Below are 26,490 nucleotides of genomic sequence, written 5' to 3'. Positions count from 1 at the left end.
ACAATGGTGCCCGTGCTGATGGGGCTGGGTGTGGCCAGCAGAGGATGTGCTGGTCCCAGGGAGGGGACACCAGCGTGCTCCTGCTGACACAGCAAGGAGACCCGGCTGTGGAGCCTCCCACCGGGCCCAGAGATGGGCCACGGGCTCTCGTTTTTCTGGGACATAAACAGACAGCTTTCTTTCCGTGCTCGCGAATGAAAACTGTCATCTCAGAGTGGAAAACGGACGGAGCCAACCCTCAACCCCTGTAACAACTTCACCGTGGCCCTTCTCGTTTCCAAAGCTAGGAAGTCGTTAAGAACAGCTTGTCTGTCAACCTTACTTGGGCACCGTGTGGGGTTGATAAGGACCCTTGGGCTCACAAGACGGTTCTTGAAGTCCCTGTGGACCCTCTTTCCTGCCGAGGCTCCACGTCCGTCCTTTTGTTCTGGCCAGTGTCCCTGTCGTACCTGTTCTGCAACTCTGTTTGCACAAAAGGCGTTTGAACGTGAGGGTGCCCTCCTATTTCCTAGGCTCTCCTCTCACCCCTCTAGCTCTCCCCACCACCCGGATCCCCTTTACTGCCTCTGGTCTTGGATTTTGTCCACTGCACTCAGCACAGGCTCTGTCGGGCAAGCCTTCTTGTGCGGTGAGGCTAAACTTTTCACCTCGTTCTTCAGCACAGCAGTTTTCCCAGAACTTGGATCGGCTCGACAGCCGTACGTGGAGTTGCCTCGGGGGTGACAGTGTTCCTCCAGGTGAAAGGGGGTGAGAACTGGAGCCCGCCTGCGAGCTTGCGCTTGGGTCTGTGCCGTAAACAACACACCCAGGGCGTCGCTGGCGCGAGGCCTGAGAGGCACTCGATGTGGGGAGACGTGTAATTCTCCGTGTCCCGCTGTGTCCTTCCCTTTTCTGAGGTCAAGTCCATCTTCCAGGTACCACAGCCTCCCTCTCATCCTTCCTCGCTTTCTAGAAAAGCTTGTTCTCCTGATCGGCTTTCATCCTGTGTCTTCAGCACCTAGGACACCCCGGAGACGAACGCATAAACTAGATCTTCTCAGAGTCCAGTGGGGCCAGAATGATCGAAAGAAAAAAATGCCGTACAGAAAATTGGGGGGAAGAAGCAGGTCATAGAACACCGGTATCCTAAAGCAAGACTAAAGGGAGATAAAGATTTACATTGTTTTCTGAGTGAGATTCAGACCAAGCAAGGCAGGCTGTTTATGCAGCCCAGGCCAGCACTGACCCCGAAGAGGCCGCCAGTGATTCTGTACAGAGCAGACCTCCCAGCTGAAAACCTCTCCCTCGTTGATTTTGTCACCACAAAATCTTTGGTCCTGCTTCTGCTCCAGAGTGGAAAGTCCTGAAAGGTTTTGTTCTGAGCTTAGGACTCTGGTGTCCAGTTGAGCTGAGCGGAGTCCTGTTCTCTGGTTCCCGCTCTGGACACCTCTGGGCTTCCCTTGCATGTTGAGGAGTTTTACTGCTGTGGGAAGCTTCATCCTGGAAATTGGACTTTACATTTCCCATTGCCCCTGAATCCCATGATGGCAACACGAATACTTGGGTCCTGTACCTCTGTGCCCTCTGGCGTTTCCTCTGCCTGTACGTGTACGCAGAGCTGTGGCATTGTGCATTTGTGTGCGGGGAAGAAGCGGGGTTGGGCTTAAGGCCAGACGGCCTGAGTTACCAGATGTGTGAACTCAGGCATGCTACTTCTCAGTGCCTCTGTTTGGCTGTCTTTAAAGATGGGATTCATAGTCGAACTTCTTTCAAAGACTTGCTGGAGAATTAAGAGAGTCACTTACGCAAGTGCTCATTAGAGCCGTGTCCGGCACATGGTAAAATACCAGTATTAATGCTGTTATTGTTAGTTATTCATTCGTTCAACAGATGTTTACCAAACCCTGTGTTAGATCCTAAGAATTCAGCATGGACGAGACAGACCCATCCGGCCGTCGTGGAGAGTGTAGAGAGGAATAGGTCAGTTACTCGAGTCGAGTGCCTTTTGAAAAGCAGGACGTCACTGGTGAAGTGTACGTATTAACCACTAAAAAGTCAATAACGTGGTATAATCAGGGCTTCTAGCAAACGCTAATAGGTACTCTGATTTTTTAAATTCTTGTTTTATCTTGATTTTTATCCTTTCTGACCCTCTTTCTGAAGATTCAGTAGCTATTCAGTGGTATGGAATTGTCATGTAAATAGGAGAAAATTAACATTGACCTATTACTTAATTTAAAATAATAACGAAGATGTCTTCTTTTTGTTTGAGAATTTTTAACTCGGAAAATGCACAAAGGTTGTATTAGGAAGTATTCATCCTAATGTGGCAAATTTTAATGACACCAAATGTTCAGTTCACTTAAAAAAAAAAAAAAGCTAAGAGTTTTTTCTTTTCAGTGAAACAAACAAAACAATTGCCTTTTTTCTGCAGAGCATTTTAGGAAATGGCATGGGAAACACATTAACAGACCGAAGTTGAAATCACCTATTTTCCACGAAAAATGTCTTGATTTAAACTCTACTGGGTGATGGAGCTGAGTTTTTCCTTGCTGTATTATTTGCCTCTGACGTTCGCTTTTCTTGCCACTGTATTTCTGATGTCCTCAGCTGTGATTGGTTTTTGCTCTCTTTGCTTAGATACTCAATGTTTACTCGCATTCTTTATAGATACTAGAAAAAATTCCTGAGTTAAAATCTAGAGCTGGGAAAGCAGTAACTTCAAAGAAGGCCAACAAGCTAGTTAAAGCAACACCTTCCTTCAGTAAAAACATGTGGCCTGTTTCTAATCAAATTACCATATGCTCACTGAGTTGTCCCCTCTGCAAACTTCTCCTAATATTTTTCTGTAAATGATGTTAAGTTAAATGGCCCGTAATTGCTTGTTCTATCTCATAGCCCTGTTTAGAATAATGCTGGGTAACACTTTCCAGACCTCAGGAATCTGATCTGTCAGCAGAGGACTTGTATAAATACCAGTTAGAGCTTCGCCCAGCGCCATCCCTGGACACTGGGGGTCTTGAAACGGTCCCTTCTTCCCCCCTAGCTGTTCTCAGCCGCTCGCACACGTCCCTGCCCTTAGCAGGAAACGGGGCCCTCCCTTGCCCGCGACCTGTCTCCTCCGGCTCTGCCAGAAGCACCCATCTCTCCCGTCCACATCCCTCCAGTGCTCTAATCCCACCCCTACGCCCCTGCTTTCCTTTGTTCCTCGTCTGGATGGTGGGGGCCAGGCGGAGAGGGGGCAGACACAGCAGTGAAGGGCGAGCCCCTCTCTCTGCTCCAGGACCTGGAAGAGCAGAGGCCAGGCTCCTTATTCTGTAAGCGTCAACGTGCAGGCCCAGCGTTCTCTGCTTTTATAACTGCCCGAGCGCAACGGCGTGGAATGCTGTCACAGTGCTTCCTCTTTTGTAGTTATTCTCTGAACTTCTTACTGCTCGTATTTTACAAATAGTTTCTATCTCTGCGTCACTGTTCATGTGTTGTAAGCCTCCCTCTTCGGTTCCTCATACTAACCTTTCCATCCCTCCTTAATCACTCTGGCCTTTCCTGCCCTTTTCCTTCCTTGAACTTAACCGAGAGAACTGTAGTTTCAGTCTCTGCAGTTGAGTCTCAGCTATTCCACAGTGTGGCCTCCGTGCTTCACAGGACGCCGCGCACAGCCCCCAGGGTGGGTGACATTCCTCCTAAAGCCTGGGCTCTTCCCTCGGCTCCTGGCCCCTCAAGAGCGTTTACGGCTAGTGAAAGAACAATTGTGTCCCGACCATGATGCCCCCGACTTCCTCCTGTTTTTCCTTGAAGGTTTATGATTAGATCCAGGTTAGAATGATGCTATTAAAGACTTAAATACCTCGGTGAATATACGTAACTATATACCTTCCCTTCTATTAAAAAAAAATTTTTTTTAATTCTTTTTGTTTGCATCCAAAAATCTCCCTGGTAGCCTTAATGTAGATGCTTTCATTCCTTGTACCAATCGGGAATTCCTGTAAAATCTGTACCTTTGTTCCAAAAAAGCTGAGCGGGTCATGACTACCCTCATTTGTAATCATAGCAATGACCTCTTGACCTCTACAACGTAAATCCCAGCGTCTTGGAAATGTGCTGTGGCCTCTGCAGCTCCTTTCTTGAGGAAGGGCAGTCTGTTCCCCAGCTCAGCTGCTACCTGCAGGGCTCTGGTCGCTCACAGGAGCCACTCCCCCTTCACTCCCTCTTCACTCTCATCTCCGGCCACTGGCGTCTGTGCTCCAGAATTTCAGGAATCCCTATTTGCTGTTTGTTTGTTTCTTAAATCAGCAGTGCTGTTTCCGTTCTATCCAGCCGTAATTATCTCCTGAAATAACTGTGATTCAGAAACCTTTTCATGGAGATTCCACAGATAACACTATCTGTGTGTCCTTCTTCCACTTCTTCGGCTCATAATTCCTTAGCAAGTCTGAGTGTTTTTCCTAGCACAGCGTTCACGTGTGGACCCTAGCTCTTCTGGGTCCCCCAGAGCTCCATCCCTGTCTGTCTGCACCGGCCTTTCTCTTCCCTCGAGGCCTCCTCTGGCTTCGCTTCCACACCCCTGGCTCAGGGCAGACCGGTCTCTTCACTCACCGTCACACCTGCTGGCACAGTTGAGTGCTCGCTTGACTGCCGTGGTCGGAGCCTCCGAGCTGCTCCCCGCAGCTGATGGCCTTGCTCCCTAACTCGGCAGCTCTGCTTGGCCTCCTGCACAATCACACCTGATGTGCTCGGCCTGCTGGCGAACACCCAGCTCCACTCAGCCGCTGTTCAGAGCAGGCGCTGTACTTCATAGCCAGATCTGGTTCGTGCATTTTGTAATGCAGTCCCAAAGCAAGAAACGGGCCAGTGCCCAGGCACTAAAAGATTCTGCAGTTTCTAGGATTCGTTACAGGAATCCTTTAGTGCATTCATCACATACATTTAAAATATAATTCTTATTTACCTTCAGCTTCTCAGAAGGTGTATCAGCACATATAGAGTATCCCTATAGGGTTGAGGCCTTAGAGGTTTAATTCAAAAGGAATGTTTATTGAATTCCGACCGTGGAAGTGAGTCCTCGTAGCAGGTGGGGGAGGGAAGGCCCTCAGCCGGCAGCGAGTCTCCCCCAGGTGAGGGGACAGCTCGGCAGCCGCAGGCTGGGCCGAGGCAGGAACAGTGGGGCGCTCACTGGACCCGGTGGTGGCGGCCAGAAGAACAGTGACGGGCGCCGGGACGCTGCAGAGATGGAGAGCACAGGGTCAGGGGCCAGATCGGATGGTGACGCACAGGTGGCGGGACCCGGGCACAGGACTCCCTTCGCGGGGCAGGGACCTCAGGGCCTCGGGGCGCTGGTGGCCTGGTGCGGAGGAAGGCGGTTGGGTTTGGGGCTACGTGTACGTGAGGTGAGTTGAGGCCCTGAGAGGGGCGTTCGGGGCGGGGCGTCTGGAGCAGGAACTGGTCCCCGGCCAGGCAGGTTTGGGTGCAGGAAGTCAGTCTCAGAAACTCGGGCTGAGAACACTGGTTAAGAATTCACATATTAAGCATTTGTGTCCAAGAGCCTCGGGGCCGGACTGAAGTGTTCCCCACCTTCCATCGTGAGCCCCTACCTTCGAGGCTCCTCAGAGGTTTCAAGGGCTGATGCCAGAGAGTTGACATGAGCTGGAAGGTGATTCCTACCTCCGTTGAGGCAAACTGCATTTCAGGGATAAGCAGAGACCTAATTCCAAACTGACGTGCCCCGGAAGGCGGGGTGCGAAGCGTCTTGGTTCGTAAGGATGGAGGCTCGTCCGAGTATAAGCGGCTTTTATTGTTGTCATCATTGTAATTGTCGCCGTCAGCAGCATCGTACAGGCCTGTGACGTCATTGGTTTTCAGAAGATGTCTGCCAGCCTCCTTCGAGCTCTTCAGGTCCTGATGTTTTCGTGGTTTTCAGTATGTCTTTGGTTTTGGCCCCGACAGCGTCGGGCAGGAAAGGTCGTTTGCTCTTAGCGCGGCCGGCTCTGCTTGATGCTACACGGTGGAGCGGACAGTCCTGGTGAAGGCGAGGAGGTGGGCTTCCCCTCAGGTCCTGCGGACGTCTGTTCCCAGAGGCTGTCCCAGGCCCCGGGGTCCAGCACGTTCCGGGGCAACCCCGGAACTTCGGTACCGCTGACGGGCCGGAGACCAGCCGCCCTCGGCACCTCCCTGCCCCCTCACCGTCCTCCCCCGGCAGGAATCTTCCCGCGAAAACCCGTCTCTGCGCTTGCTTCTCAGAGGCAGCTGGGCATCACTTTTACAGCCGAAAGAAAACCTGTGTTGGTTTCCCATCGCTGCTGCAACAAACGATCACGGAGTGGCTGAAAACTGCACAAAGGCGTCATCTTACGGTTGCAGAGGTTGGAAGCTGAACTGAGTTTCGCGGCGCTGACAGAGCTGTGCTCCTCGTGCAGAGGGCTCTGCTGGAAGAGAATACTGGATTAATCACTTCGACCCGTTGCTGGACCAGTGTCTCTTGCTGTGTGGAAGACACATTATTATCACCTTGAGGAGGAGCAAGAGTTGGAAGATTCTAGTTAACTGTCAGCTTAAAGCTTCAGACACGCCCTCGAAAAACACCGTGAACGTGCGCCCGGGCCGCCGCAGACAAGGTCCAGCCGCACATCCGTCTGAGGCAGCACCAGGCGAGGGCACGACAACAGTGGGATCTGAGGGAGATTTGTGCTTAAAAAGAGACCCAGGGAGCGTTCCGGGTTGGGGGTGAAGCAGTGGCACCGCGGAGACGCGGTGCAGGGACCACATGGTCTCCCGGGGAGACGCCGGCCCCATGGGGATGCTGGCGCCAGGGCCCCTCCCAGGCTCCCGCGCGGTGCGTCCTCCGCTGCCTGGGCAGCGCTCGGCCCTCCTCCCCTCTCTTCTCACTCTCTTCTTCTTCCTGCATTTTGACCTCTTTTCCTTCCTTCCTGCTCTTGCTGTTGTGAGTCTCACAACCAACCAGGAGTCATCCTTAAGCCCTACAGAGTCCCTCTGCCTCTGAGATCACCCACCTGTCCTTTGACAGGTGCCTTCTGACCACTGACTGGTCACATTCTGAGGCGTCCCCCTAACCAGTTCCGTTAAGTTAGTTAAACAAGGTTCTTGGTGGAGACTGACTCCTAAACAGCTCGCAGCTGTTGTGATTCACGGGCCATGTCGGGAACGGGGCAGGACCCTTGTCTCCTAAGACGGGGACTTGTTCATCTCATAAACATGGGTCCTTAGCAGCCGTTCCAGGAAGACTCATCTAAATACGCTTTTATTCATTTTTTTTACATATTCTGCAACTGTATAATGAAGTGTCTCCCTGTTTCTCAGGGATTTTTGTTGAGAATGAAGTTAATTCTATGCAGAGTGATATTAGAAAGGCACGGTACCTTTTAAATTCAGATTGTTTCTATTATTTTTGGAAAATAGGTCAGCAGAGGAAATGAGGCAACTGTGACCCTCTAAAGCCACAGTTGAACTTGGGGGAATATGTTGAGGTTTCTCTAAGGCATGTTAAGATGCTGAAGAGAAATATTCCACTTAGTTTCAGCTTTGGAAGCTTAGGCTTGCAGTGTCTTCCTCTTTGCACAGCTATTTTGGTGAAAATTTCAGTCAAGTGTATTGAAGTGGGCTTTGGATCTGCTGTCCAACACAGGTATCCCAAATACAGTTTTTATTACTCTTACATTTCCCAGATGAACAGGACTGACCTGACTGAGGGTGGCTCTCTTGCTAAAAATGTTAACTTACAGTGACAGTGTGAAGAAATCAGAATTCTAACGGCTTGTGGATCAGATCAATAGGAAAAACAAAAGAGAGAGAATGTGGGTCAGAACAGTTGTGATTTTCCTATGAGGTCCTTGTGCCGAGTGCCGCCCGCTGAGGTGAGAGAGGAGCCGTTTTCACAGTCTGGCTCATCCGTGGACGTGGCGTGCACGCCCGTGGACGTGGGGCCCGTTCTGGGGCCCGTGGACGTGGTGTGCATGCCCGTGGATGTGGGGCCTGTTCTGGGGCCCGTAGATGTGGCGTGCATGCCCATGGATGTGGTCCGTCCTCGGGTTGGTGAATATGACATACTCTTTCCGTGCACCAGCCCCTCCCAGCTGCCCTACAGGTCGGGTGGCTGCTGCTCCCTTGGCATCATCTCTTCCCCCGGCTGCTCAGGGCGGCCAAGCAGCCAGGGGTGGGGACAGAAACAAGCAGCCCTGGGGTGGGCAGCGAGAACCTGGCCCGGTCACTGCGTGGTGCTGGGCGGCCACACCCCAGCCCCGAGGGAGTGAGGACGGCTCAGCACCCACTGGGGCGAAACCAGGACGGCTTGTCCCATCAGGACAGCGGTGGCCAAGGCCACGGGGCTAGCTCTTGGTTTCTTTAACATATTTACCAAAAGGCCAGCACTTCCCTCCTGACATCGTGTTTATCTGGTTAAACATGAAACAAAGCCTTTGCCTGTCCAGTGACAGCGTCCGCCGAGGTCACATTTTTCCCGTCCAGCTGCCTCACGTCCGAGTCTGGGTCCTACATAGTCTGTGTTCACAGCTGCATCGCTCTGGGGCAGATGCAGACCCCACGGCCGTGGCTTTCGGCTTTCTTCAGCAGGGACAGCTTTGCACACCTGCTTAGGTTGACGTCAGTCTTCCTGACTCAGGTGCCCCTCTCCTCGCCTGCCCTCCCGGACCCTGGCTAAGTAACGTTTAGGTGGTTCTGTCCCCAACCTCTGCTGAAATCCAAAGCGAACCATCCACGGCCTACAGAAATGCTCCCCTTTCCTTGTCTGCACTTTCCGTGACGTTGCTCTGTATTTCTAAGTAATTCAGCCTCTTTTCTGTCTTCCTTCCTCATCTTTATACTTTTTCCAGGCAGCTGGACTTTATTTCTGATACCCTTATGCTTTATGGCCTGTATCCCAGGCTCAAAAGTGTGTATTTATTTTAAACGTGAGTCAACGACATCATTATTTCTCCAGCATCTTCTGTCTGTGTGACATTTTGTGCCCTGACCATCACGTAGACAGTAGGTCAGGGTGTGGTTTTCGCAGGTATTGTTCATGTAAACCACCGGCAGTGGTTTTAGTTTATTCATCAAAAGGAAACAGCGAGGGGGAACACTGGGGTCGGGTACGTAGGCGTGAAGATAGAAGGTGGCGTTCGAAAGTGGCGCCTTTGGCTTCATCTTCATGTTCCCCTGACTCAGCATCCGTTTCCCCGTCTTCTGAATGAAGGGTGACTGTGCTAAACTACACAAAAGTACCGGGAAGGGAAGTTAGCGTGTGTGAAGCAGCTTGAGATCTCACGGTCAAAGATACCATATTAGTGTAAAGTGCTGCAATTTTTATCAAAGGAAACTCCTCAGACCGGACTCTGGATTCACCTGCCTGCGTTAGTCAGTCAGCAACCCCTGCGTCCGCCGGAAGCCCCGAGCCGCTCCCCTCTTGGAGGTGCCTGTCTCGGTCCTAGAGTCCGTTTCTGGGTGTCGGTCACGGCCCTGGAAGTTAAAGCAGAGGACACATGTCAGGTGTCCGCCGGCACTCAGGTGGGGGAGGGACAGGCGCAGGTTTGCAGGGCACCTGCTGTGGGTGACGGAGGCCTGCCGGCTGGCACATCCCATCACCCTGGACACTCACGATGGCGTTTGTGAAGCCCTGTTAGCAGCCCCTCCACCCAGCTGGTCCTGTGCAGCCGGCACGCTGCTCAGAGTCCCGCTGAAGAACTTTCCAACTTCCCCAAGGCACCTAAGGGGTGGAGACCGGGGTGCGTTGGTGCCAAAGTCTCGGGTGAAGACAGACCCAATGCACAGAGATAAGCGAGGTGGACTGAATTTGTGAAAATTGCGAGGAATGCCCCCAAGCGTGCAGGCTGTGTGTGGGGCGGGTTCAGTGCAAGCAGTGGCCGAGTGGTTTTCTCCACTTACTTCCCAGCGATGCGCTCCTTTCGGGATAAAGGTCAGCGCCGTCGTGGGTGTGCGAGTGTCCGTGTGTCCTTAGAGAAGTGGCCGGAGACCACGTAACAGTGAGGTCTGTGCTCAGGCAAGAGTGGCAGGCGTGCGCGCTGGGGGCCGCCTGGCCTGCAGGGCTCAGGCCGGGTGCCCTGTGGTCTCCAGAAGGCTGCTCAGAAGTTAACTGTCTGCGAGGGCTCATCTCAGAGCAGCTGCGAGTGGTCTGGGGGCTCTGGACCTGCAGGGACGGGGCAGCCGCGTGCCTGGTCTGCACTCGGAGGCTGTGTCCTTCATGCCCACTTTTGGTTTCAGCCTCGTGGAGAAGCACATGGAAGCTGATCCTCCCCAGGGGAAAAATGCTCGAATCCATCATTTTTTTAATGTACTTTTAGGGAAGCATCGATCCTTTCCAGTCTTCATGCTGAGAAAGTCAAACTGAACGGCCCAGTCTGCCCTTTCCTCTCTGCTCCCAAGTGTTCGCCTGGCTCCGGTATTCTTTATGGGGTTTTATTTTCCGGACGCCCATTTTGAGTGATTAGAACTTTGTACAAACTGATGATGTGTAGCCGGCCCCTCACGCATCTGTAGCTAAGCCCCCCACAAATTCAGGGGGCGCTTTGGAAAAGCGAGACGGCTTTCCCTACCCCACAGGCCACGGAGAGCTCTCACCCCCCAGGGAGGAGATTCGTAGGACCCACACGCTGAACTCGGCAACTTCAAAAGATCATTTACCAGTTAAAGTTAAATTGACAGTGGAAGTTTGAAAGTCAAGGTTCTGTGCCCAGATGGCCTTGGCCTTCCGACCCCTCTTCAGAAGCTGCGGGTCAGCGTGGGCCGTGTCTGTGCCGTCGTGCGTTCTGGATGCTTTGTGGTGGATGCTCAGCTCTCTGGTGGCTGAAGGTCTGTGGGACCACGACCCGTGGATTCCGTGCAGGGTGCAGAGCACGTGGCCATGGAGCGTCTGATGGCTGAGCGAGGGAACCCCACAGATAGACGCAGAGGAGGAGCTCAGGCGTCAGCTCGCCGCTTCAGGGATTGGAAGGGAACCCCACAGATAGGTGCAGAGGAGGAATTCAAGCGTCAGCTCGCCGCCTCAGGGATTGGATCCATCAGTTTGATGGACTGCCTCTCCCAGGTTGGTGATGTGTCTGCTGTGGTCTCAGCCGTGATGTGGACCAGCTTGTCAGGCCTGTGCACGCAGATGTCTCCCTGCCTTGCGGGAGGGGCGGGGTATCCGCAGGGTTTAGAGACAAAGTCGACTTGAAGGCGAGGAGGTGAGAGCCCGGCCGCTGCAGGGACGCGTTGACAGGCGGTGAGTCCTGGGCTACCTGCCGCTGGCCACGGGCCCAGACTCTGGAGACTCAGGCAACATAAAAACGATCTTTTAAGATCGGAAGTCATTGACCTTGCGAGCTTGTATGGGTTTTAGGTTATCGTTTTATGTACGCAGGTAAGTTTCCTGACTATTTCCAGGGATAATTCCATGGTGGAGCCGGAAGCTGTTGTGTGATGTGCCCTGTCACTCTGGAGGGCCTGGCCCCCGTCGAGCTGGGCAGCTTTCAGCGAAAGACCACTTCCGCTGAGAGGAGCTACCTTTTCCTTCCCCCCAGACTCCAAGCCCTCTGTCCCAGCTCTAAAGCCTGGTTACAGCACAGATTCCTGATCAGTCCCTCCTTCTCCCTCTTCCTCTGATGGAAGCAGCATCTCGAGCCTCTGCGAGGGCAGCTTATGGGGGCGGGTGGGGGAGGGGGGGCGGGATCAGAGGACACAGACCCAACCGTCCGCTGCAGGGCTGAGCCTGTGAGCCGCGTACGGGCCGCCCAGGGGTCGCCCTGCTGGAGCGCGTCTCCACCCTGTCACCTGTCCTTTCTGGGAGGGGCTGGCCCACGTTGTAGTTTCCTTGTAGACAAGTCTTTCTGAGCAGACCTGCTGGTCCTCCCAGCTGTGAGATGCAGCCCAGGAGGAGGAAAGTGTCGTGGCCTCTTGCTTTCTCGGGCACCCGGGCTCTTCCCTGGGCTCCAGGCATGTTCTCAAGGCCCCACGGGCCCACCTGGCCGTCCGGTCCTTCTTCAGCGTGCCCTCGGGATTCTTAGACTAGTTACTGGATTTAACTGAAAAGGAGTATTCTAGCGGAGTTTACAGCAGGCATAGTTTGAGGGAAAACCAAGCCTGCTTTTCCCACAGTCGGAGCCACTTTATCGCCCTTATCGGATGCCATGGGGCTTCCTCCCCATGGAGAACGGTCTTTACACCTAAGCTGCCTCGCTGTTAATGCCACACTTCACTTCGGCTCTGCCCACCCTGCGCCCTGTCACTGTTTGGACCACAGGGGTCCCCACTGCAGGCCCCCTGCTCAGACTCCCCCTCTCACCGGCCTTTCCTTCTCTGAGCAGCCTGGACTCTCGCTGGGAACACCCGGCATCTGCAGCTACAGGCTTCCCAGCCCGGAGGCTCACGAGATGCCGCCTCTGTTCCCACGCGTGCAGGCCTGGTGGGCCAGTGGCTCATGGCCGTGGCCTGCAGGCCTGACGGGTGAGCACCGGGCCTCCCCCTCGGTGCTTCTGCACAGTTCCTCACTGCGCCATTGAAAGCGGGTGAGAATGGATTTGTTTATTCTCACTTCAATTGCTTATACGTTTCCTGATTCCAGGAAATGTTTAAGAAGTTTATTCACCTGTGTGAGTAGGGAGGGCGCGGCCTGTCTTATGATGTCCTCAGTGCAGTAACGGATTTTCCTCCCAGAAAGCAGGTTTTAAGTGATATGGGGGACCAGCCGTGACCAACCAAAGCCTGTTTTCCCAGTTACACATCTAAAATGCGAATCAAAATACTTTAGCCACACCTCGTGACTGCAGGTAGAGTTGTTTCTCGGTGGAGGTGCACGTTCTGAGTCCCCGATCCGGGCGCTCCGAGTGGGCAGTGGGGAAGGACAGAGGCAGCCTTGCGTGGCCGGCGTGCGGTGCCTCCTGTGAGGCCGGGAAGAGAGGCCCCAGGAAGCTGTCCGCTCCTGACTCCCCTCGGCTACGTGTCCTCGAGCATCTTCTCCCGCTTTTGAGGCCCAGAATCCTTGACGGAGCAGGTGGGCAGGAAGACAGGTGCTTTTTAAGATCACAGTCTGTTCAGCCCTTGTTTTGGCCTCGAAACCTTATGACTGGGCTTTGCTTTCTTCAAGTCACGTAAAAGCATGGCTAGCAGACATGTGGTTCTGGTGGCACATGGGGATGTACTTTTAATTCCTTCTCTTCCCAACCAATAATAATATTGAAATTTTGGGTAAACAACATTTGAGAGGTACTGAAACTTGAGATTCACTTAACTGCTAAAATACTACTCTCTTATCCACAAACCACCAGTTATAAATGTTTCCATGCCCAGTTCAGTTGACAGCAAGAGACTTTGGAAGGTTATGAGCCAGGAACTAGTAAGAGATGCTGAATGCCTTCTCGCCCTCCCTGAGCTGCGGACCTGAGCGTTTGCCTCTAACGTTACGTTCTCAGGGTTCAGAGACTGTGGACCCCAGTGTCCAATCATGCAGAATAATCGTGCACAAAGCTTCAAGTGGCCACGACGCAATGGAGCCGTTGAAGGCTGCCTTCCTCCAGCCCGTGGAAGAACCAAGGAAGAAGCTTGAGCTGAAATGCCGAGTGGAAAAAGCAGTACTGAAAAATGTACAAGCAGGGTGCTCACAGCCACACAGGTGAGAGAGCAGCGGGTGGAAGTCCCAGGCTCGTGCAGCCCAGAGGCTGACCTCGGCTGCGCTCTGATGGTCGGCCTGCAGGGGGGCTTCCCCCAGTGTTCGCTGATGGGCATTCTTCACCCGAAACTGGGAAAAAAGGAGCACGATTGCCACAGACCTCAGAGGAGAGAGGCCAGTGTTCCCACGGGGCCTCCAGTGGGAACGAGGGGTGGGAAGCCTGGGTGTCAGAGCTGAACTTGTCCCCTTGGCAAATGTGTCCCCTTGTTAGAGTCGAGAGCCGTGTCTGGTCTTGCGGTCGTGTCTGCCGAGTCCTGTCACCGTGGCAGACGAATGACAGGTGATCAGTGCGGTCGACGGGGCCTTAGGAAGTCAGGCGCAGCGACATCCAGAAACCCATCTCTCGTGTGGGATGACCGTGGGCTTAAACGCATTTGTACAAGAAGCCTGTGTCAAAGGTGAAGAAAAGGAGGAGAGAGCTGTGATACTTCGAGTCCTTAACGTGGATCTGAAAACCAAGTTCCGGAGCAGACCCGACCCACCAGCACTGCCCGTGGGGAGGCCCCGGCGCTCGGCTGTCTGAGAGTCAGGCCGGGCTCCTCTGGTGGACAGAATCTGGGCTTGTGTCGGTCACTGCTGAGAAACGGCTGTGACCACGCGGACCGTGGCAGCTTTCTCCAGAATCTCCCCGGTCCCATGTGGGGTCCGGTTCCCGTGACGCCCAGAGAGCCGTGTCCAGGAAGAAGGGCCTGTCACGCCCCATCTCAGCGTCTGGACACCTGAGGTCGCATAACATCACATCCCACGAAAAGGCAAGCTCCTATGTTGGGAATCAGCTTTTAGCCGCTTTGGAAGAGCTGTTTCTCTTTGAATCGGAACACATTTTGCCGCAAATACAGTTATTTGTCATGCCCGTCATCAGCAAGCGAAAGTAATTCACTTTAAGGAATTTACTTTAAGCTTACAGAAAAGGAAGAAACATTTATAGCGATATGGAAAGGAAGACATTTATTTATCAATAAACTTATTCGTTACTTATAATTAGTATTTATATATAATTTTAAAATGAGAAGACTTCTGCCCAGCCCCTTAGCTTTGATGGCCTAATGTAAGAAAACAGAATGGAATAAATTATTCTATTTTTAGTTTTTTCATCACAAAGAACGTATGAGAAAATGACATACGATTCATTTCTCCTAAATTTGAATGTTTCTCCTTAAGTTGCACAAGCCTGTCTTTAGGTTTGGAAGTCACCTCAGTGCCGGGGGACGCCGCAGCCAGCAGTGCTGTTTGGGCCTGAGAGGCTAGAGGACGGGTCTGCCCTCCCGTGTACGTCATCCTCCGTGGGACGAAAACGCCGAGACATTCAAAACGAAAGGAGGGTCACCTGTGCTTTTGAATAACAGACACAATCTATGTGAAGAACTGGGTGCGTTGGGTAATTCTAACCCGGAGCGTGGCACAGTTCACCCTTTTGGATAGAACGATGGACCTGCTCTCCAGGATGGGGAGAGGGGGGAGTGGGGGGACAAGGAAGGGGACAGTGAGCGTGGGGACGGGTGTCGCAGTTGCTGCCCCGTCGGTGCCACGGAGTTTCCCGAGGCAGGCACCCCCGGGCCCCTCCCGCGTGCGCCCTACCTGTGCAGGGCCGCGGCTGGTTTTCCTGGCGTGTACTTGGCTGTTCAGACTTCTGGACAGGAGAAGGTGAGGCCGACCCCTCTCCTTGCCTCCTGTCACTGCGTCTCAGTCATCTTTTAAAGTACAGAAATGGTCTCAGATTTCAGACAGGGCTGGGATGGAGTTTTGTGTCCAGGACACGTAGGTGCCTGGAGTCCAGTGACCACAGGTGGACAGGAGGGGCCGCGGCGAGTTTCCCGCCAGCACCTCTGCCTGCCATGCCAAGTGTTCGTCACACAGAGGAGCCCGGATGTGCAGAGCACCGAGCAGAGCTGCTGCTGTCCTGTGGTGCTGCAGGCTTCCTCCTTGAATCAGTGCCCCTGATACAGGGTGTCTTTAACTCAGCCTTTCCTAGCCACACACGAGAATTAAAAATGTGCCGCAGGGCCCTTCCTGTGCAGCTTCTGACTCTGTTCAGGGTGCGCAGGAGCCAGACGATTGTAGACCTGCACCCGCTCCGAGGCACAAACTAATAATTGGTAGCTTATGACGCTTGCTCCAGACTCCCCCCCTCCATGCCCCCTACCCCTGCCAACCCTGGAGCTGTTAGTGACACTGGGAGCTCCGTTTGCTCTGAACATCCAATTTTTAGTTTTCAATTTTCTTCTGATGACTTTTCGGAATATATGAAAAAGAAATGAAAGGATTGCTGATTTTTTCCAGCAAACAGAGCAATTAAATTCAGAATAAAAAGTAGTTGAGAATAAAAGTGAGAAGTTTTCTTACCTAATGAAAGAAATGTCATATTCAGATAAATCAGTAGGAGCATGAAGACGTTCCCTTAAAGAAAGACTCTCTTTCCTGCACTTCTGTACATGGTGAAACTTCTGCCACATTGTCAAATACAAAGTATTTCAAATTAAACGCTAGCTTCCCAAGGAAGAGTCTTGAAGAGATGGACAAAATAGATAAACCAGGAGATCCAGTCTCGGGGGAAGTTTATACATTTGATGGCCTCCCTTGTAGAAAAGCACGCAGAAGGATCTAACTTTGGGTCGGTTTTCCATCAGCAGAGGACCCTGTGCTGAAGCTGCGTTGCCCCCAGTCTGTGTAGCAGACAGAATGGGGTCTCCTGAACACATCCCTGTACCAGTCCTGGGACCTGTGGCAGCAAAGGCACTTTGAAGGTGATCGAATTCAGGGTTGTGAGACAGGAGGTGCCCCTGGACCTCCAGGTGGGCCCCAACTGTCATCACGAGGGACCTGAAGAGGGAGGCGGTGGGTCCCCGTGATGTGAGGAAGGGCCAGCAACCCGGGAACGCGGGCGGCTCCAGAAGCTGGAAACGGCGGGGACGCCGTCTGAGGGCTCCGGGAGCAGCCGGCCCCGCGCCCCGGAGCCCTGAGGGGGCCCGCGGGCTGCGTGGAGCCCAGCCTCTGGGGGGGTTGTTCTGCGGCCTCTCCAGCCCACCTCCCAGCTCCAGCCCTTCCCGGAGACCCTCCCGGCTGCCCCGGGCCCTCCCTGGGTCCTTTCACCCCATGCCTCTGGTGTCCTGTCCTTTCCCCTGCTCCCATTTCCTTTATTTTTCTTTCCATTCTTAAAATATAAACTCCCGAGCTCGTTTTTCCAGCCTGATACACAGTCTCCTGTTCGTTTCTTCCCCGGCTGATTCCTCGATGGAGGTGTCCATCCTTCTCTCACCAACACAGCCTGGGTGTGTGCTTTCTAGTAACACGTGGAGATGAAGTTAGAGTTGGTGGAGCCTGGGGAGCACATGGGATTAACGGTTTTAAAGGCCCTGCCGCTGAGCTGCACACGCGGGTTTGTGTGAAAATGGAGGTTGGGAGTCGTCACCCTCCGTGTCCGCAGCTGTGATGGGTGTGTGCCCGCGATTCCCAGTGGCTCTTGGAATTTCCCTTTGGCCAGGTGACAAGACAGCTTTCACCATCCTGAGGAGTAACCTCTCCAGCTCTTCCTGAGGAAATAGGCACCCCTGCGGCGGAGGAAACCGGGGCCCCTCCCCGCATCCCCAGGCCACGCCCACGTGTCCCGGGCCTGGAGTGCAGCCCCTCCCTTCCGCCGCCGCGCGTGCGCGCTGGTGGCACCTCATCATCCATCTGGAGCTGTCCGCTGGCCTCAGAGCAGCAGTCCTGAGTCTGCTCACCTCCCGACCATCAGGAGGTTGGTGAGTTTGTGCACTTTTCTAATGAGCCAGGTCCCAGAGGTAAAAGAAGCCACCACAAAATACTCAGCTCTTTCTGGAAACCGCAGAGAGCGTCTGCTGAACGTGCTTGCAGGGAGGGGCCCCTCCTGACGCATGCACAGGCGGGGGGCATCTTGGGGAAGCGAGTTTGCACGAGGCGATCTGAGTTCTGACTGCCCAGGGGTTGCCCACCTGCTCCAGTGACTGCACACGCGTGTCCGGTGCAGACCCTGCAGTGCCCGTACGTGTGTGCGCGCGCGCACGCAGACGCAGAGCTACAGGACGCGGTTTCCTAGGTCCAGGCGCCGGCCAGGGCTCTGAGGTCCCGGGAGGCTACCGTGACTGGAGCCATGCCCGGAGCACCAGCCGGGGAGGGGGAGCTGGGCTCTGGTGCACTGGGCCCGGGAGGAGCCTCCCTCCTGCACCCTTTCCTTTTCCGAGCGTAAATAGGCTTCACATGTGGCCATGGAAGGTGTGACACACGTGAACTGCCCCTGAAGACGCCCTTCTTCTCAGTGTGTTACTTTTTGGAGACGGGGGGTCACCTTGCGTCCTCAGAAGTGGACGTAAGTGATAACTTACGAGAGAGGAGCTCTCTCTGGGGAGATTTCCCGTTTCCGTCTTACTTGGCGTCTCGTCTGCCGCCTACGCACCGTCTAGACCGAGGTCCTCAAACTTGCCGGCACATCAGAAGCACACAGAGGGCTTGTTAAACCCAGATTCCTGGGCCTCGTCCCCAAAGTGTGACGCACCAGCTCCGGCCTGGGGTCTCCACCCTTGTTTCTCTAACATGTTCGTAGGTGCGACTGGTGCAGTTCGTCTGGGGACCACACTTTGAGAACCACTGGCTAGAGTGCAGCGCTCAGAGGTCCCGGTTGTTGCACTGTTTTGTGTTTGGGAATAACTTAGAAGAAGTTGGTTTTAGGTTTTCTGTTTTATTCCTAGTTGAGTCTGATTGATAGGGTGACTAGCCATCCTAGTTGGTGCAGAACTGAGGGGGTTCTTGTAATGCTGAAACAGGGGACATTCTGGGGAGACTGGAGGGACCTAGCCGCCTCGGACATTGACTCGGCTTCCCAGACGCATCCAGAGTGGCTCCGGTACGTCCTTCCAGAGGAAGGGCTGTGCACGCGCTACCCTATGTTTCTGGGCCGCATGGGAGAAGCAGGGGCTCTTGGGACTTGAGTGATACCTGCCTGCAAAGCTCAGCCTCTTATTCTTCTGAAATAGGAAACATAATTGAGACGTTCGTATTAAAAACATCCCACTGCTGGGCCGGGATTTTAGCAGTTTCTGCATTAACACATCTGTGATTTGGGGGAGAATATTACTGATGTGAGGTCCCAAAGGGAGTTCTGTTCTGTTCTATTTCAAAACCTTCAGCATTTTTGCGCGAGGTGCAGAGATCCGTTGGTGTCGGGGGTAACTCCCTGTGGAAGTCGTAGCCCGTAGCAGAAGCGAGGCTGCCACACAGCAGCCCACCTTCCTGCTCTTCTCCCAGGGACTGGCAGTCTCTGGAGGCTTCGTGGTCGCTACCGCTGTCCTTCACAGTGAGTGACCGACTCCTCACTTTTACCTTCAGGAAAGTTTGGGGGTTTTGGGTTTTTTTAAATAAATTTATTTGTTTATGGCTGTGTTGGGTCTTCTTTGCTGCGCACGGGCTTTCTCTAGTTGCAGTGAGCGGGGGCTACTCTTCGTTGCAGTGCGCAGGCTTCTCATTGCGGTGGCTTCTCTTGTTGCGGAGTATGGACTCTAGGCGCGCGGGCTTCAGTAGTTGTGGCACGTGGGCTCAGCAGTTGTGGCTCGCGGGCTCTAGAGCGCGGGCTCTAGAGCGCAGGCTCGGTAGTTGTGGCGTGCAGGCTCTAGAGCACAGGCTCAGTAGTTGTGGCGCACGGGCTTAGTTGCTCCACGGCATGTGGGATCTTCCCAGACCAGGGCTCGAACCCGTGTCCCCTGCATTGGCAGGTGGATTCTTAACCACTGTGCCACCAGGGAAGTCCAGTTTGGGGTTTTTTAATTTATTCATAGAAAGAAGTGTGAATCTTTCTATGGACAGAAGTAACAAGGGAACCAAAAGAAGCGGTGCCCCGGAGTGGATCCTCCCTGCAAGATGGTTAAAGGGGCGTCCTCTAATCCAGCAGCTTCAACACTTGTGCTCCCCAAGCACACCTTGTGTGTCTTTAACACACTCAAACTAAGTGGGAATCTACAGAGGCAATAGATGTTTTTCATTTGAACGGATGTATGTTCTAATTTAAAAGCTGGTTTACTGCCACAGTAAATAATCTTCAGGCTTTTTCTGAGTGTATGTAACATCTGTGGCATAGTTGCTCACTCACTGGGTTGTGGGCGGATGAGACATTTCACCTTGCCCACGCTCACTGACCCTGGCTCCCTCCCTCGGCCCCCGGGGGACACCTGTGTGCCGACACACCCATGCACACGTACGCAGGGCTGACGTGCCAGCAGGAAAACACATGATGTAGTAAGATGGATTTATTTCAGACAAGCATATCAGGTAGAAATAACAAAACCCAGCACCGCCGTTTACCAGCTGTGTGACCTTGGACGTGCCACTGACCTCTCTGAGCCTCAGTTTCCTCACAGTGCAGACTGTAAGGCCGCCCCCTTAGTGTTGGGTCAGTGCAGCAATGGCAGGTGGTAGGTACCAGTAACTGACACTGCACTAACTAAGTGATTTTAACACGCATTTTGTAAAACTTTAACAACTCTAATGTTGAGATCCAGATGACTGTATATGACCCTAAAGAACATTAAATCTTTCAATTTTATTTAAATTTAATTTTTTGTTAAAATTTTAACAATCTTAAAATGATTTTTTTAACATTTAAAATTTAATTTGAACATTTAAAACACTACGTCATAGTTTAATGGGCAGGTTTTTTCTTTCTCGGGGATGTAATGGTGCCTCTTACAGCCAGCGACCCCTTAGAATCAGTGAAACAGGGTAACTGTTGTCATTCTGCATTTTCAGGCCATCACACACACTTACTTATTTTCATGATCCCGTCCTTGTTCCCGGACATTTCTGGTGGCCCGTGGCCTTCTTGTTAGTACATTTGGGAGAGCAGTGAGTAGAGCACAGGCTTGGGCTTCAGACGAGCTGGCTTTCAGCTCTCCCCCGTCCGCTAACCAGCTACATTGCGTCGGGCGAGTCTCGGTTTCTTTATACTTAAAAGGGGAACCATAGTATTTACTGTGTAAAGTTGTTACAAAGATTAAATTGAGACCGTGGACGTAAACACAGCCCGCTTGCGGGGCACGTAGTAGCTGCTCAGTTAATGATGAGCGGGAAGCCAGCCGTGGCTCTGCTTGCTGCTGACAGAACCTCACCCACCGCAGCTTTGTGTGATTTCCTCTGAAGCGGTCTAAAGCCATCCAGAGCCACCCTTGTCCAGCTGGTGGCCATGCCAAGTGGTAAGAAAACTAGGCCTGGGGGTGCCCACATCCGGACCAGATGGGGCAACAGGGACCAGACTCTCCCTCCTGTCCAGAACAAGCAAAACAAAAACACAAAACATGGGAAAATGGTTCTCGGGGCACCGGACGTCAGGCAGCAAGGACACTGCCCCGAGGAGCGGGAAACAAGTAAAGTGGGCCCCTTAGGTGCCCGGCTCACTGCCCTGCGAGGGCTTCCAAGACACAGCAATGGGACAGGGTCGGTAGAGGCCAGCGGACTCCCTGGGTCTCGAGGACAGAGAGAAGAACTCAGGGAGGCCGGCCGGCAGGAGGACTCAGGACAGAGCTGCGCAGACGGCCCCCGGCGTGTGCAGGGGAGAACTGACCAGCACACGCGTGTGAGGAAACGACCCAAGGCTGGGAAGAACCACCCAAAAGGGTTGGCGCACCAGGCGTTGACATGGGGCCAGGCACAGAGGCTGCTGCCTCCAGCTGGGCTGGAATAGGGCACTATCCACAGTTGTTGGCCGGAGTGTCCGACGGTCTTGCCTCTGTAGTGGGGGTTTGTTGGCCCTGCCTTGGGCGCTGCTCCAGACCTGCCTAACAGATCTTAAAAGGAAGATCCGAAAGGACCGACCACCCTGTTTCCAGGTAAGTTAACTGTGTCCCAGAATAAAGTTCAAGAGTATTTGTAACAATGCAGAAATATTAACTGCCTCAGCAAGGTGAATTTCACAATGGATGGAATCCAACCAAAAATCACCAGGTTTGCAAAGAAGCAGGAAAGTATGTCCCATAATGAAGAGGAAAAGAATCTATCAGAACCAACCTTGACTGACCCAGATGTTGAAATTAGCAGCAGGGGGCATTAAGCCCATTTTTAGAACACTGTTCCATACGTCAAAAAAGTTAGAGGGAAGATATAAAGAAGACGGACTCGTAGAGATGAAATCTGCCGTGTCCAACGCGAAAATTACATCGGATGGAATAAAGGGTCGACTGCACTGTGAAGGAAGAGCTCAGTGCCCCTGGAGACCATGTGAGATGAGACACACAAAAAAGAATTTTCCAGAAAATGAACAGAGTGTCAGTTCCGTGGGACAACTTCAAGTCCCCAAATGTACACGTAGTCGGGGACCCGGCAAAGAGGGGAGAACAGAAGAGGTGCGTGAAGAGATGATGGATAAAATTTTTCCAAATTTCATGAAAACTATAAACACACAGATCCCAAAAGCTCAGCAAACCCCAAGCGCAAGAAACGGAGAAAACAGCACAGAGGGGCCTCATGATCATATAGCACAAACCAGGGACAAGGAGGGCGTGTTACAGGACACGGGACACACGTGGGACAGAGATAGGGATGCAGGTCTCTGTGCATGTGAATTACCAGCCTCAGAAAGTTGTTAAAGCAAAGCACGTAAATCGGGTCCCCTGACCTGCCCGGTAGACGCCCCAGGAACATTTTGAACCAAGGCCTGCGTGAGCAACAGGAGGCTTCAAGGAGATTCCTGTAGAAGAAACGCTTGTATATGTAAACGTGCAGCTGTTTCACTCTGCTTAACAAAAGCCGTCTTCTCACTGGTCTTGTTCTGTTCATTCCTGCCCATTTTCCCTCTGCTCTCTGTGCAGTTTGCAGCCTTGAGTATTCATTCATTAGGCCAGGTAAGGTCCACCTGACTTAAGGAGATCCTGGCTCTAATTTAACTGTATTAGTTTTTTCAGAAGGTATTTAGGAAGCCCCTAGCGGCAGGACACTGGAGCGTACAGATCTCGTGTTCCTGTAGCTTGTAGGCAGTGGAAAGGCACAAGGGACAGAAACCCTGGGGATGGAATAGAAGAGGAGAAGGAAGGAGTTTGCATGTCGGCGGTGCTGGGCCGGATGCGGGACTTACAGGTTCACCTGCCCAGGTTGCCAGAAACATGTTTACTCCCAATACCCAGTGTCCATATCACAAGATGCTAACGTCTCTGATTCAGAGTGGTGGGTGTAGTTTTTCAGTCATACTTCCCTTCCGTTCCACGCCAGCTATGACTCAGGGGGCACGTCCCTGATTGCTCCACTGCTGGGTGATGTTAGTCAAGAGACAGTTCATTCAGACAGTAGAAATCACTTTCTCATCACAGTGAGAGCTTTCCAGAGCTCATCGCAGGGTCGTGTCAGAGGCCTGCACTTGGGTGGTTTTACGGGCTCTCGCTCGTGTGTGCAGTGGCTGGGCGGAGGGCACAGCCCTGTGAGAGCGGGACGTGGGGGCACACCTGTCCGTGTTTGCAGCCAGCCCAGCCCAGGTGACACGCGGGCCACGCCAGCCTTTCCTCCTGGGTGTCCTCAGTGGTTCCAGACGCGTATCTGGCGTGAGCTGCCCAGCCTGTGACGGCCCCTGGCGCTGATGAGGGAGCCTCGTTTCTCCATGCAGCCCTCAGAGCAAGAAAGTCATCTAACCGCAGCAACTGTGAAAATACGGGCTCTCCAGCGTTGGCTGTAGGTGGCCTCCAGGGCAAGTGACAGCTTGTCAAAGTCCTATCATGACGCCCCGTCATGTGTGTATATGGAGAGCTGAGTTTTTTTAATAAATTCATGTTCCTTGGGTGGATACCCGAAGTTGGAAAAAACACTACCCCCAAAATCTGTGCACACCTCTGAAGTGAGGTGTAGTACGGCTGACACGTGGTGGGTGTCAGCAAACATGGTTGTTTGTGCTGGAGCCTCTCTTTCTCTCGCACCCACTTCTCCTCCATCAGCAAAGGCTTCACTCTCTTTTCCTTGGACGCATGCGCCCAGGATCGGCCCCACATCTCCTCCTGCCGAGCGCGTGCTCTCTGCCAGGACCCCTGCGGCACCCTCAGGCACTCCACTCCAGCTCATCTCAGGACAACAGCCAGGTGACACTTGATACGAGGCGAGCCCTCCCCGGGGCTCCACCTGCTCAGAAGGGAGCCCTGAGTCCGCCCATAGCCCCCAAGGCGCCCCGTGATCTGCCCTCTCCCGCCTCACTGAGCTAGGCCCCAGGGACGCACAGACCGGGCCACCAGGGGGCTGGAGAGTGGGACTGGCTCCCTCCCGCCCTCGGTCCCCGTGCCCATGTCGCTCTGTCCCAGGAACCTCGACTAAGCAGCAGCCCTCGCTGCGGCCCCGTCCACTGCCTCTGTCTCCCAAGCGCCTGGCCAGCACCTGACCCAGTTGCCCCTGGACTGCCTGGCGGACAGATGAATTGATTCCAGCCCCTGCTCACCGTGGAAGGACAGGCCTGCAGCGCAACGCAAGGAGGTGTGGGCTGAAACTCAGAACACCTGGGGCCCGAATTCCGGTCGGTCGTGACCTTGATACTCACCGCCTGTCTGACCTTGGGCAAGGTCCAGCCGTGGAGCCCGGGCCCTGTCCCCTTTCCTGCAGGGTGGGTGCCTGGGCCACTCCAGCCCTGACACCCAGTCGTCCTCAGAAGCGAGAGACCATGTCTGCCCGTTCCCGCCGTCCCCAGCCGAGCAGGCCTGGGGGCGAGGCCTGAGCCTGTGATTGTCCCTGGTGGGAGGGACCATGTCCTCAAGCAGGCAGGGAGGGTGCTGGTGAGGTGAGGGCTTTCCATGCAGCCTTTTCCTCTCGTCTCGGAAGTAATCGTAGTTGTGATTTTGCCTGAAACTGGGGACTAAATGGACTAAACCCCATAAACTTCCATTTCCACCCTTGATCCCAAACATTTTTCTCATTCTTTACTTAAAGTAGATATTCACTGGGACAGAGGAAATGGAGTTTTGCAGTGTTTCGACAGATGGCGCTGCTGGTAGCTATTATCTGACTATAAAAAAATAAATTTCAGCTTTACTAACTTAAAAAAAGACTCATTAAAAAATCTATCTTGCGTCCTGGGATGTGATCCATTCACGTGTTTAGTCCTCATCTGACTGACGCCTCAGATGGTGAGTGGTTTTGACCCTTCTGGATAGTGAAGCCAGCTGAAATGCAGAGGAGCCCAGCCCAGGGCTGGCCCTGATCATAGCTCCCAGCGCTCACCCAGCGCTGCCTTAGAAAACGCCACCAAGTGCTTTACTCAGAGGAAGAGAGAAGACCGTATTCGCAGATAAGTGCCGTCCATTTTGGCTCTTGACATAAATACAAATGAATCAGGACCTATCTACCTAGATGCTTTGAAGAGATGCAAATATCGTCTGCAGTGACCACACTCACAGAGAAGAATACAGTGATTATTCAGAGAGGAAGGTGCGCGTCTACTAGAGCCTAAGGAGAAGACGTCGCGCAGAGAACCAAGGCCCAGGCTCCCCAGCTCCCTCCCCCGGACCCAGGTTTCCATCTGGCCTCCAAGCAGGAACGCTTTCATTCTGCAGCCATGCACTGGCTTCTGGGTGTGGCTTCCCTGACTGCATACAGCAGCATAGATTACAGATATTTGGCAGGATTCCTCCTTCTCTGGGAACCAGGCAAGTCATAACACCCACCGAACGCTCCGCACTGCTGTGCAGGGAGGAACGGCCTCATCTCAGGTTTCAGAGCGTGGGGCCCGAGGTCGCTGGGCTCGGCTGCCCCCCGCGAGCCATGGCCCCAGCCAGGATGGGCTTGGGATGAGAGTGACAGGCCCCCATTCTGCCACCAGGCCCCTCCCGCCGCCACTGACCAGCCCGCATGCCCAGGGTGCAGCCAGTGCTTTGTCTCAGAGCCTGACTCTGCCCTCTGCCTATGGCTCCATCACACAGAGCGGGAAAGAGAAATTACAAAAGAAGGCGTTGGCATGTGACGCTACAAAATGCTATTGATGGGCTTCCCTGGTGGCGCAGGGGCTGAGAGTCCGCCTGCCGATGCAGGGGACACGGGTTCGTGCCCCGGTCCGGGAAGATCCCACATGCCGCGGAGCGGCTGGGCCCGTGAGCCATGGCCGCTGAGCCTGCGCGTCCGGAGCCTGTGCTTCGCAGCGGGAGAGGCCACAACAGTGAGAGGCCCGTGTACCGCAAAAAAAAAAAAAAGAAAAAAATTATTAATTAGTAACCCCAAGAAATGTTGAGTGAAACAACCGCAATTTTTCTTCACCCTGAGCCTCAGATCCGCACTTGTGTGCCCTCTGCTGCTCTCCACCTTCTTTGGTTGGTTCCTCCTGTTGGACGCAGGTGTGGGCACCTGCCCCACTCCAGGCACTGGGGAGAGTCCCACTGGCGGAGGACCGAGGCCCTGGGGAGGGAGCCTGTCTCCTGAGCATGGAAACGCGCGCATCTGTGTGCTCTGTGAACATAAGGAGAGGGGAGGGATATAGTGTCACTGGCCTTTTAACTACTTTTTAAGATTAAATAGGTTTCTGGCGGTTTTTTTTGTTTTTTTTTTACTTTATTACTAGTCACTTAGCAAACAAAGAACTGTACTATCTTTATACAGTTGACCCTTGAACAACACCGGGGCTAAGGGCGCCGAGCCCCTGTGCAGTCGGAATCGAGCATAACGAGTCCGTCCCCATCTTCGCGGTCCCCGTACCCACGGTCTGCATCCGCGATTGAACCTCGGCAGGCCATGGGTGCTCCTGCAGCGCCGCGGTACTAGTTGAAAACAAGAGTAATAACACTGGGCACTCCCGCGTGCTATTTAAAATCTCACTGCCTTTCGGCGGGGGGCGGGGAGGTAAGCAGTAAAAGAGGGGCACTCTTGTGTCAGAAGGACTCGAAGGG

At 53.5% G+C, this 26,490-nt stretch overlaps 1 protein-coding gene across 3 annotated transcripts in view; it reads left to right on the top strand.

Annotated features, from left to right (window-relative positions):
* The window catches only part of GMDS (GDP-mannose 4,6-dehydratase), a 481,520-nt gene that overhangs the window by 416,668 nt on the left and 38,362 nt on the right, over positions 1-26,490 (top strand). Inside the window, exons 10-11 of one of the 3 annotated variants that reach the window (XM_079934399.1) lie at positions 13,395-13,594; positions 17,133-17,221. The exons of 1 other annotated variant lie outside the window; for it this stretch is intronic. In XM_079934399.1, coding sequence (XP_079790525.1) covers positions 13,395-13,594; positions 17,133-17,136 — 204 coding nt within the window. In that variant the 3' untranslated portion in view covers positions 17,137-17,221. Of the gene's footprint in view, positions 1-13,394; positions 15,080-17,132; positions 17,222-26,490 lie in introns of those variants that run through there. One more of the 3 variants, XM_079934400.1, reaches the window with a different exon arrangement.

Source organism: Stenella coeruleoalba (genome assembly GCF_951394435.1).
Source record: "Stenella coeruleoalba genome assembly, chromosome: 10".
NCBI classification, from domain to species: domain Eukaryota; kingdom Metazoa; phylum Chordata; class Mammalia; order Artiodactyla; family Delphinidae; genus Stenella; species Stenella coeruleoalba.
This window is presented reverse-complemented; position numbering and strand designations above follow the sequence as displayed.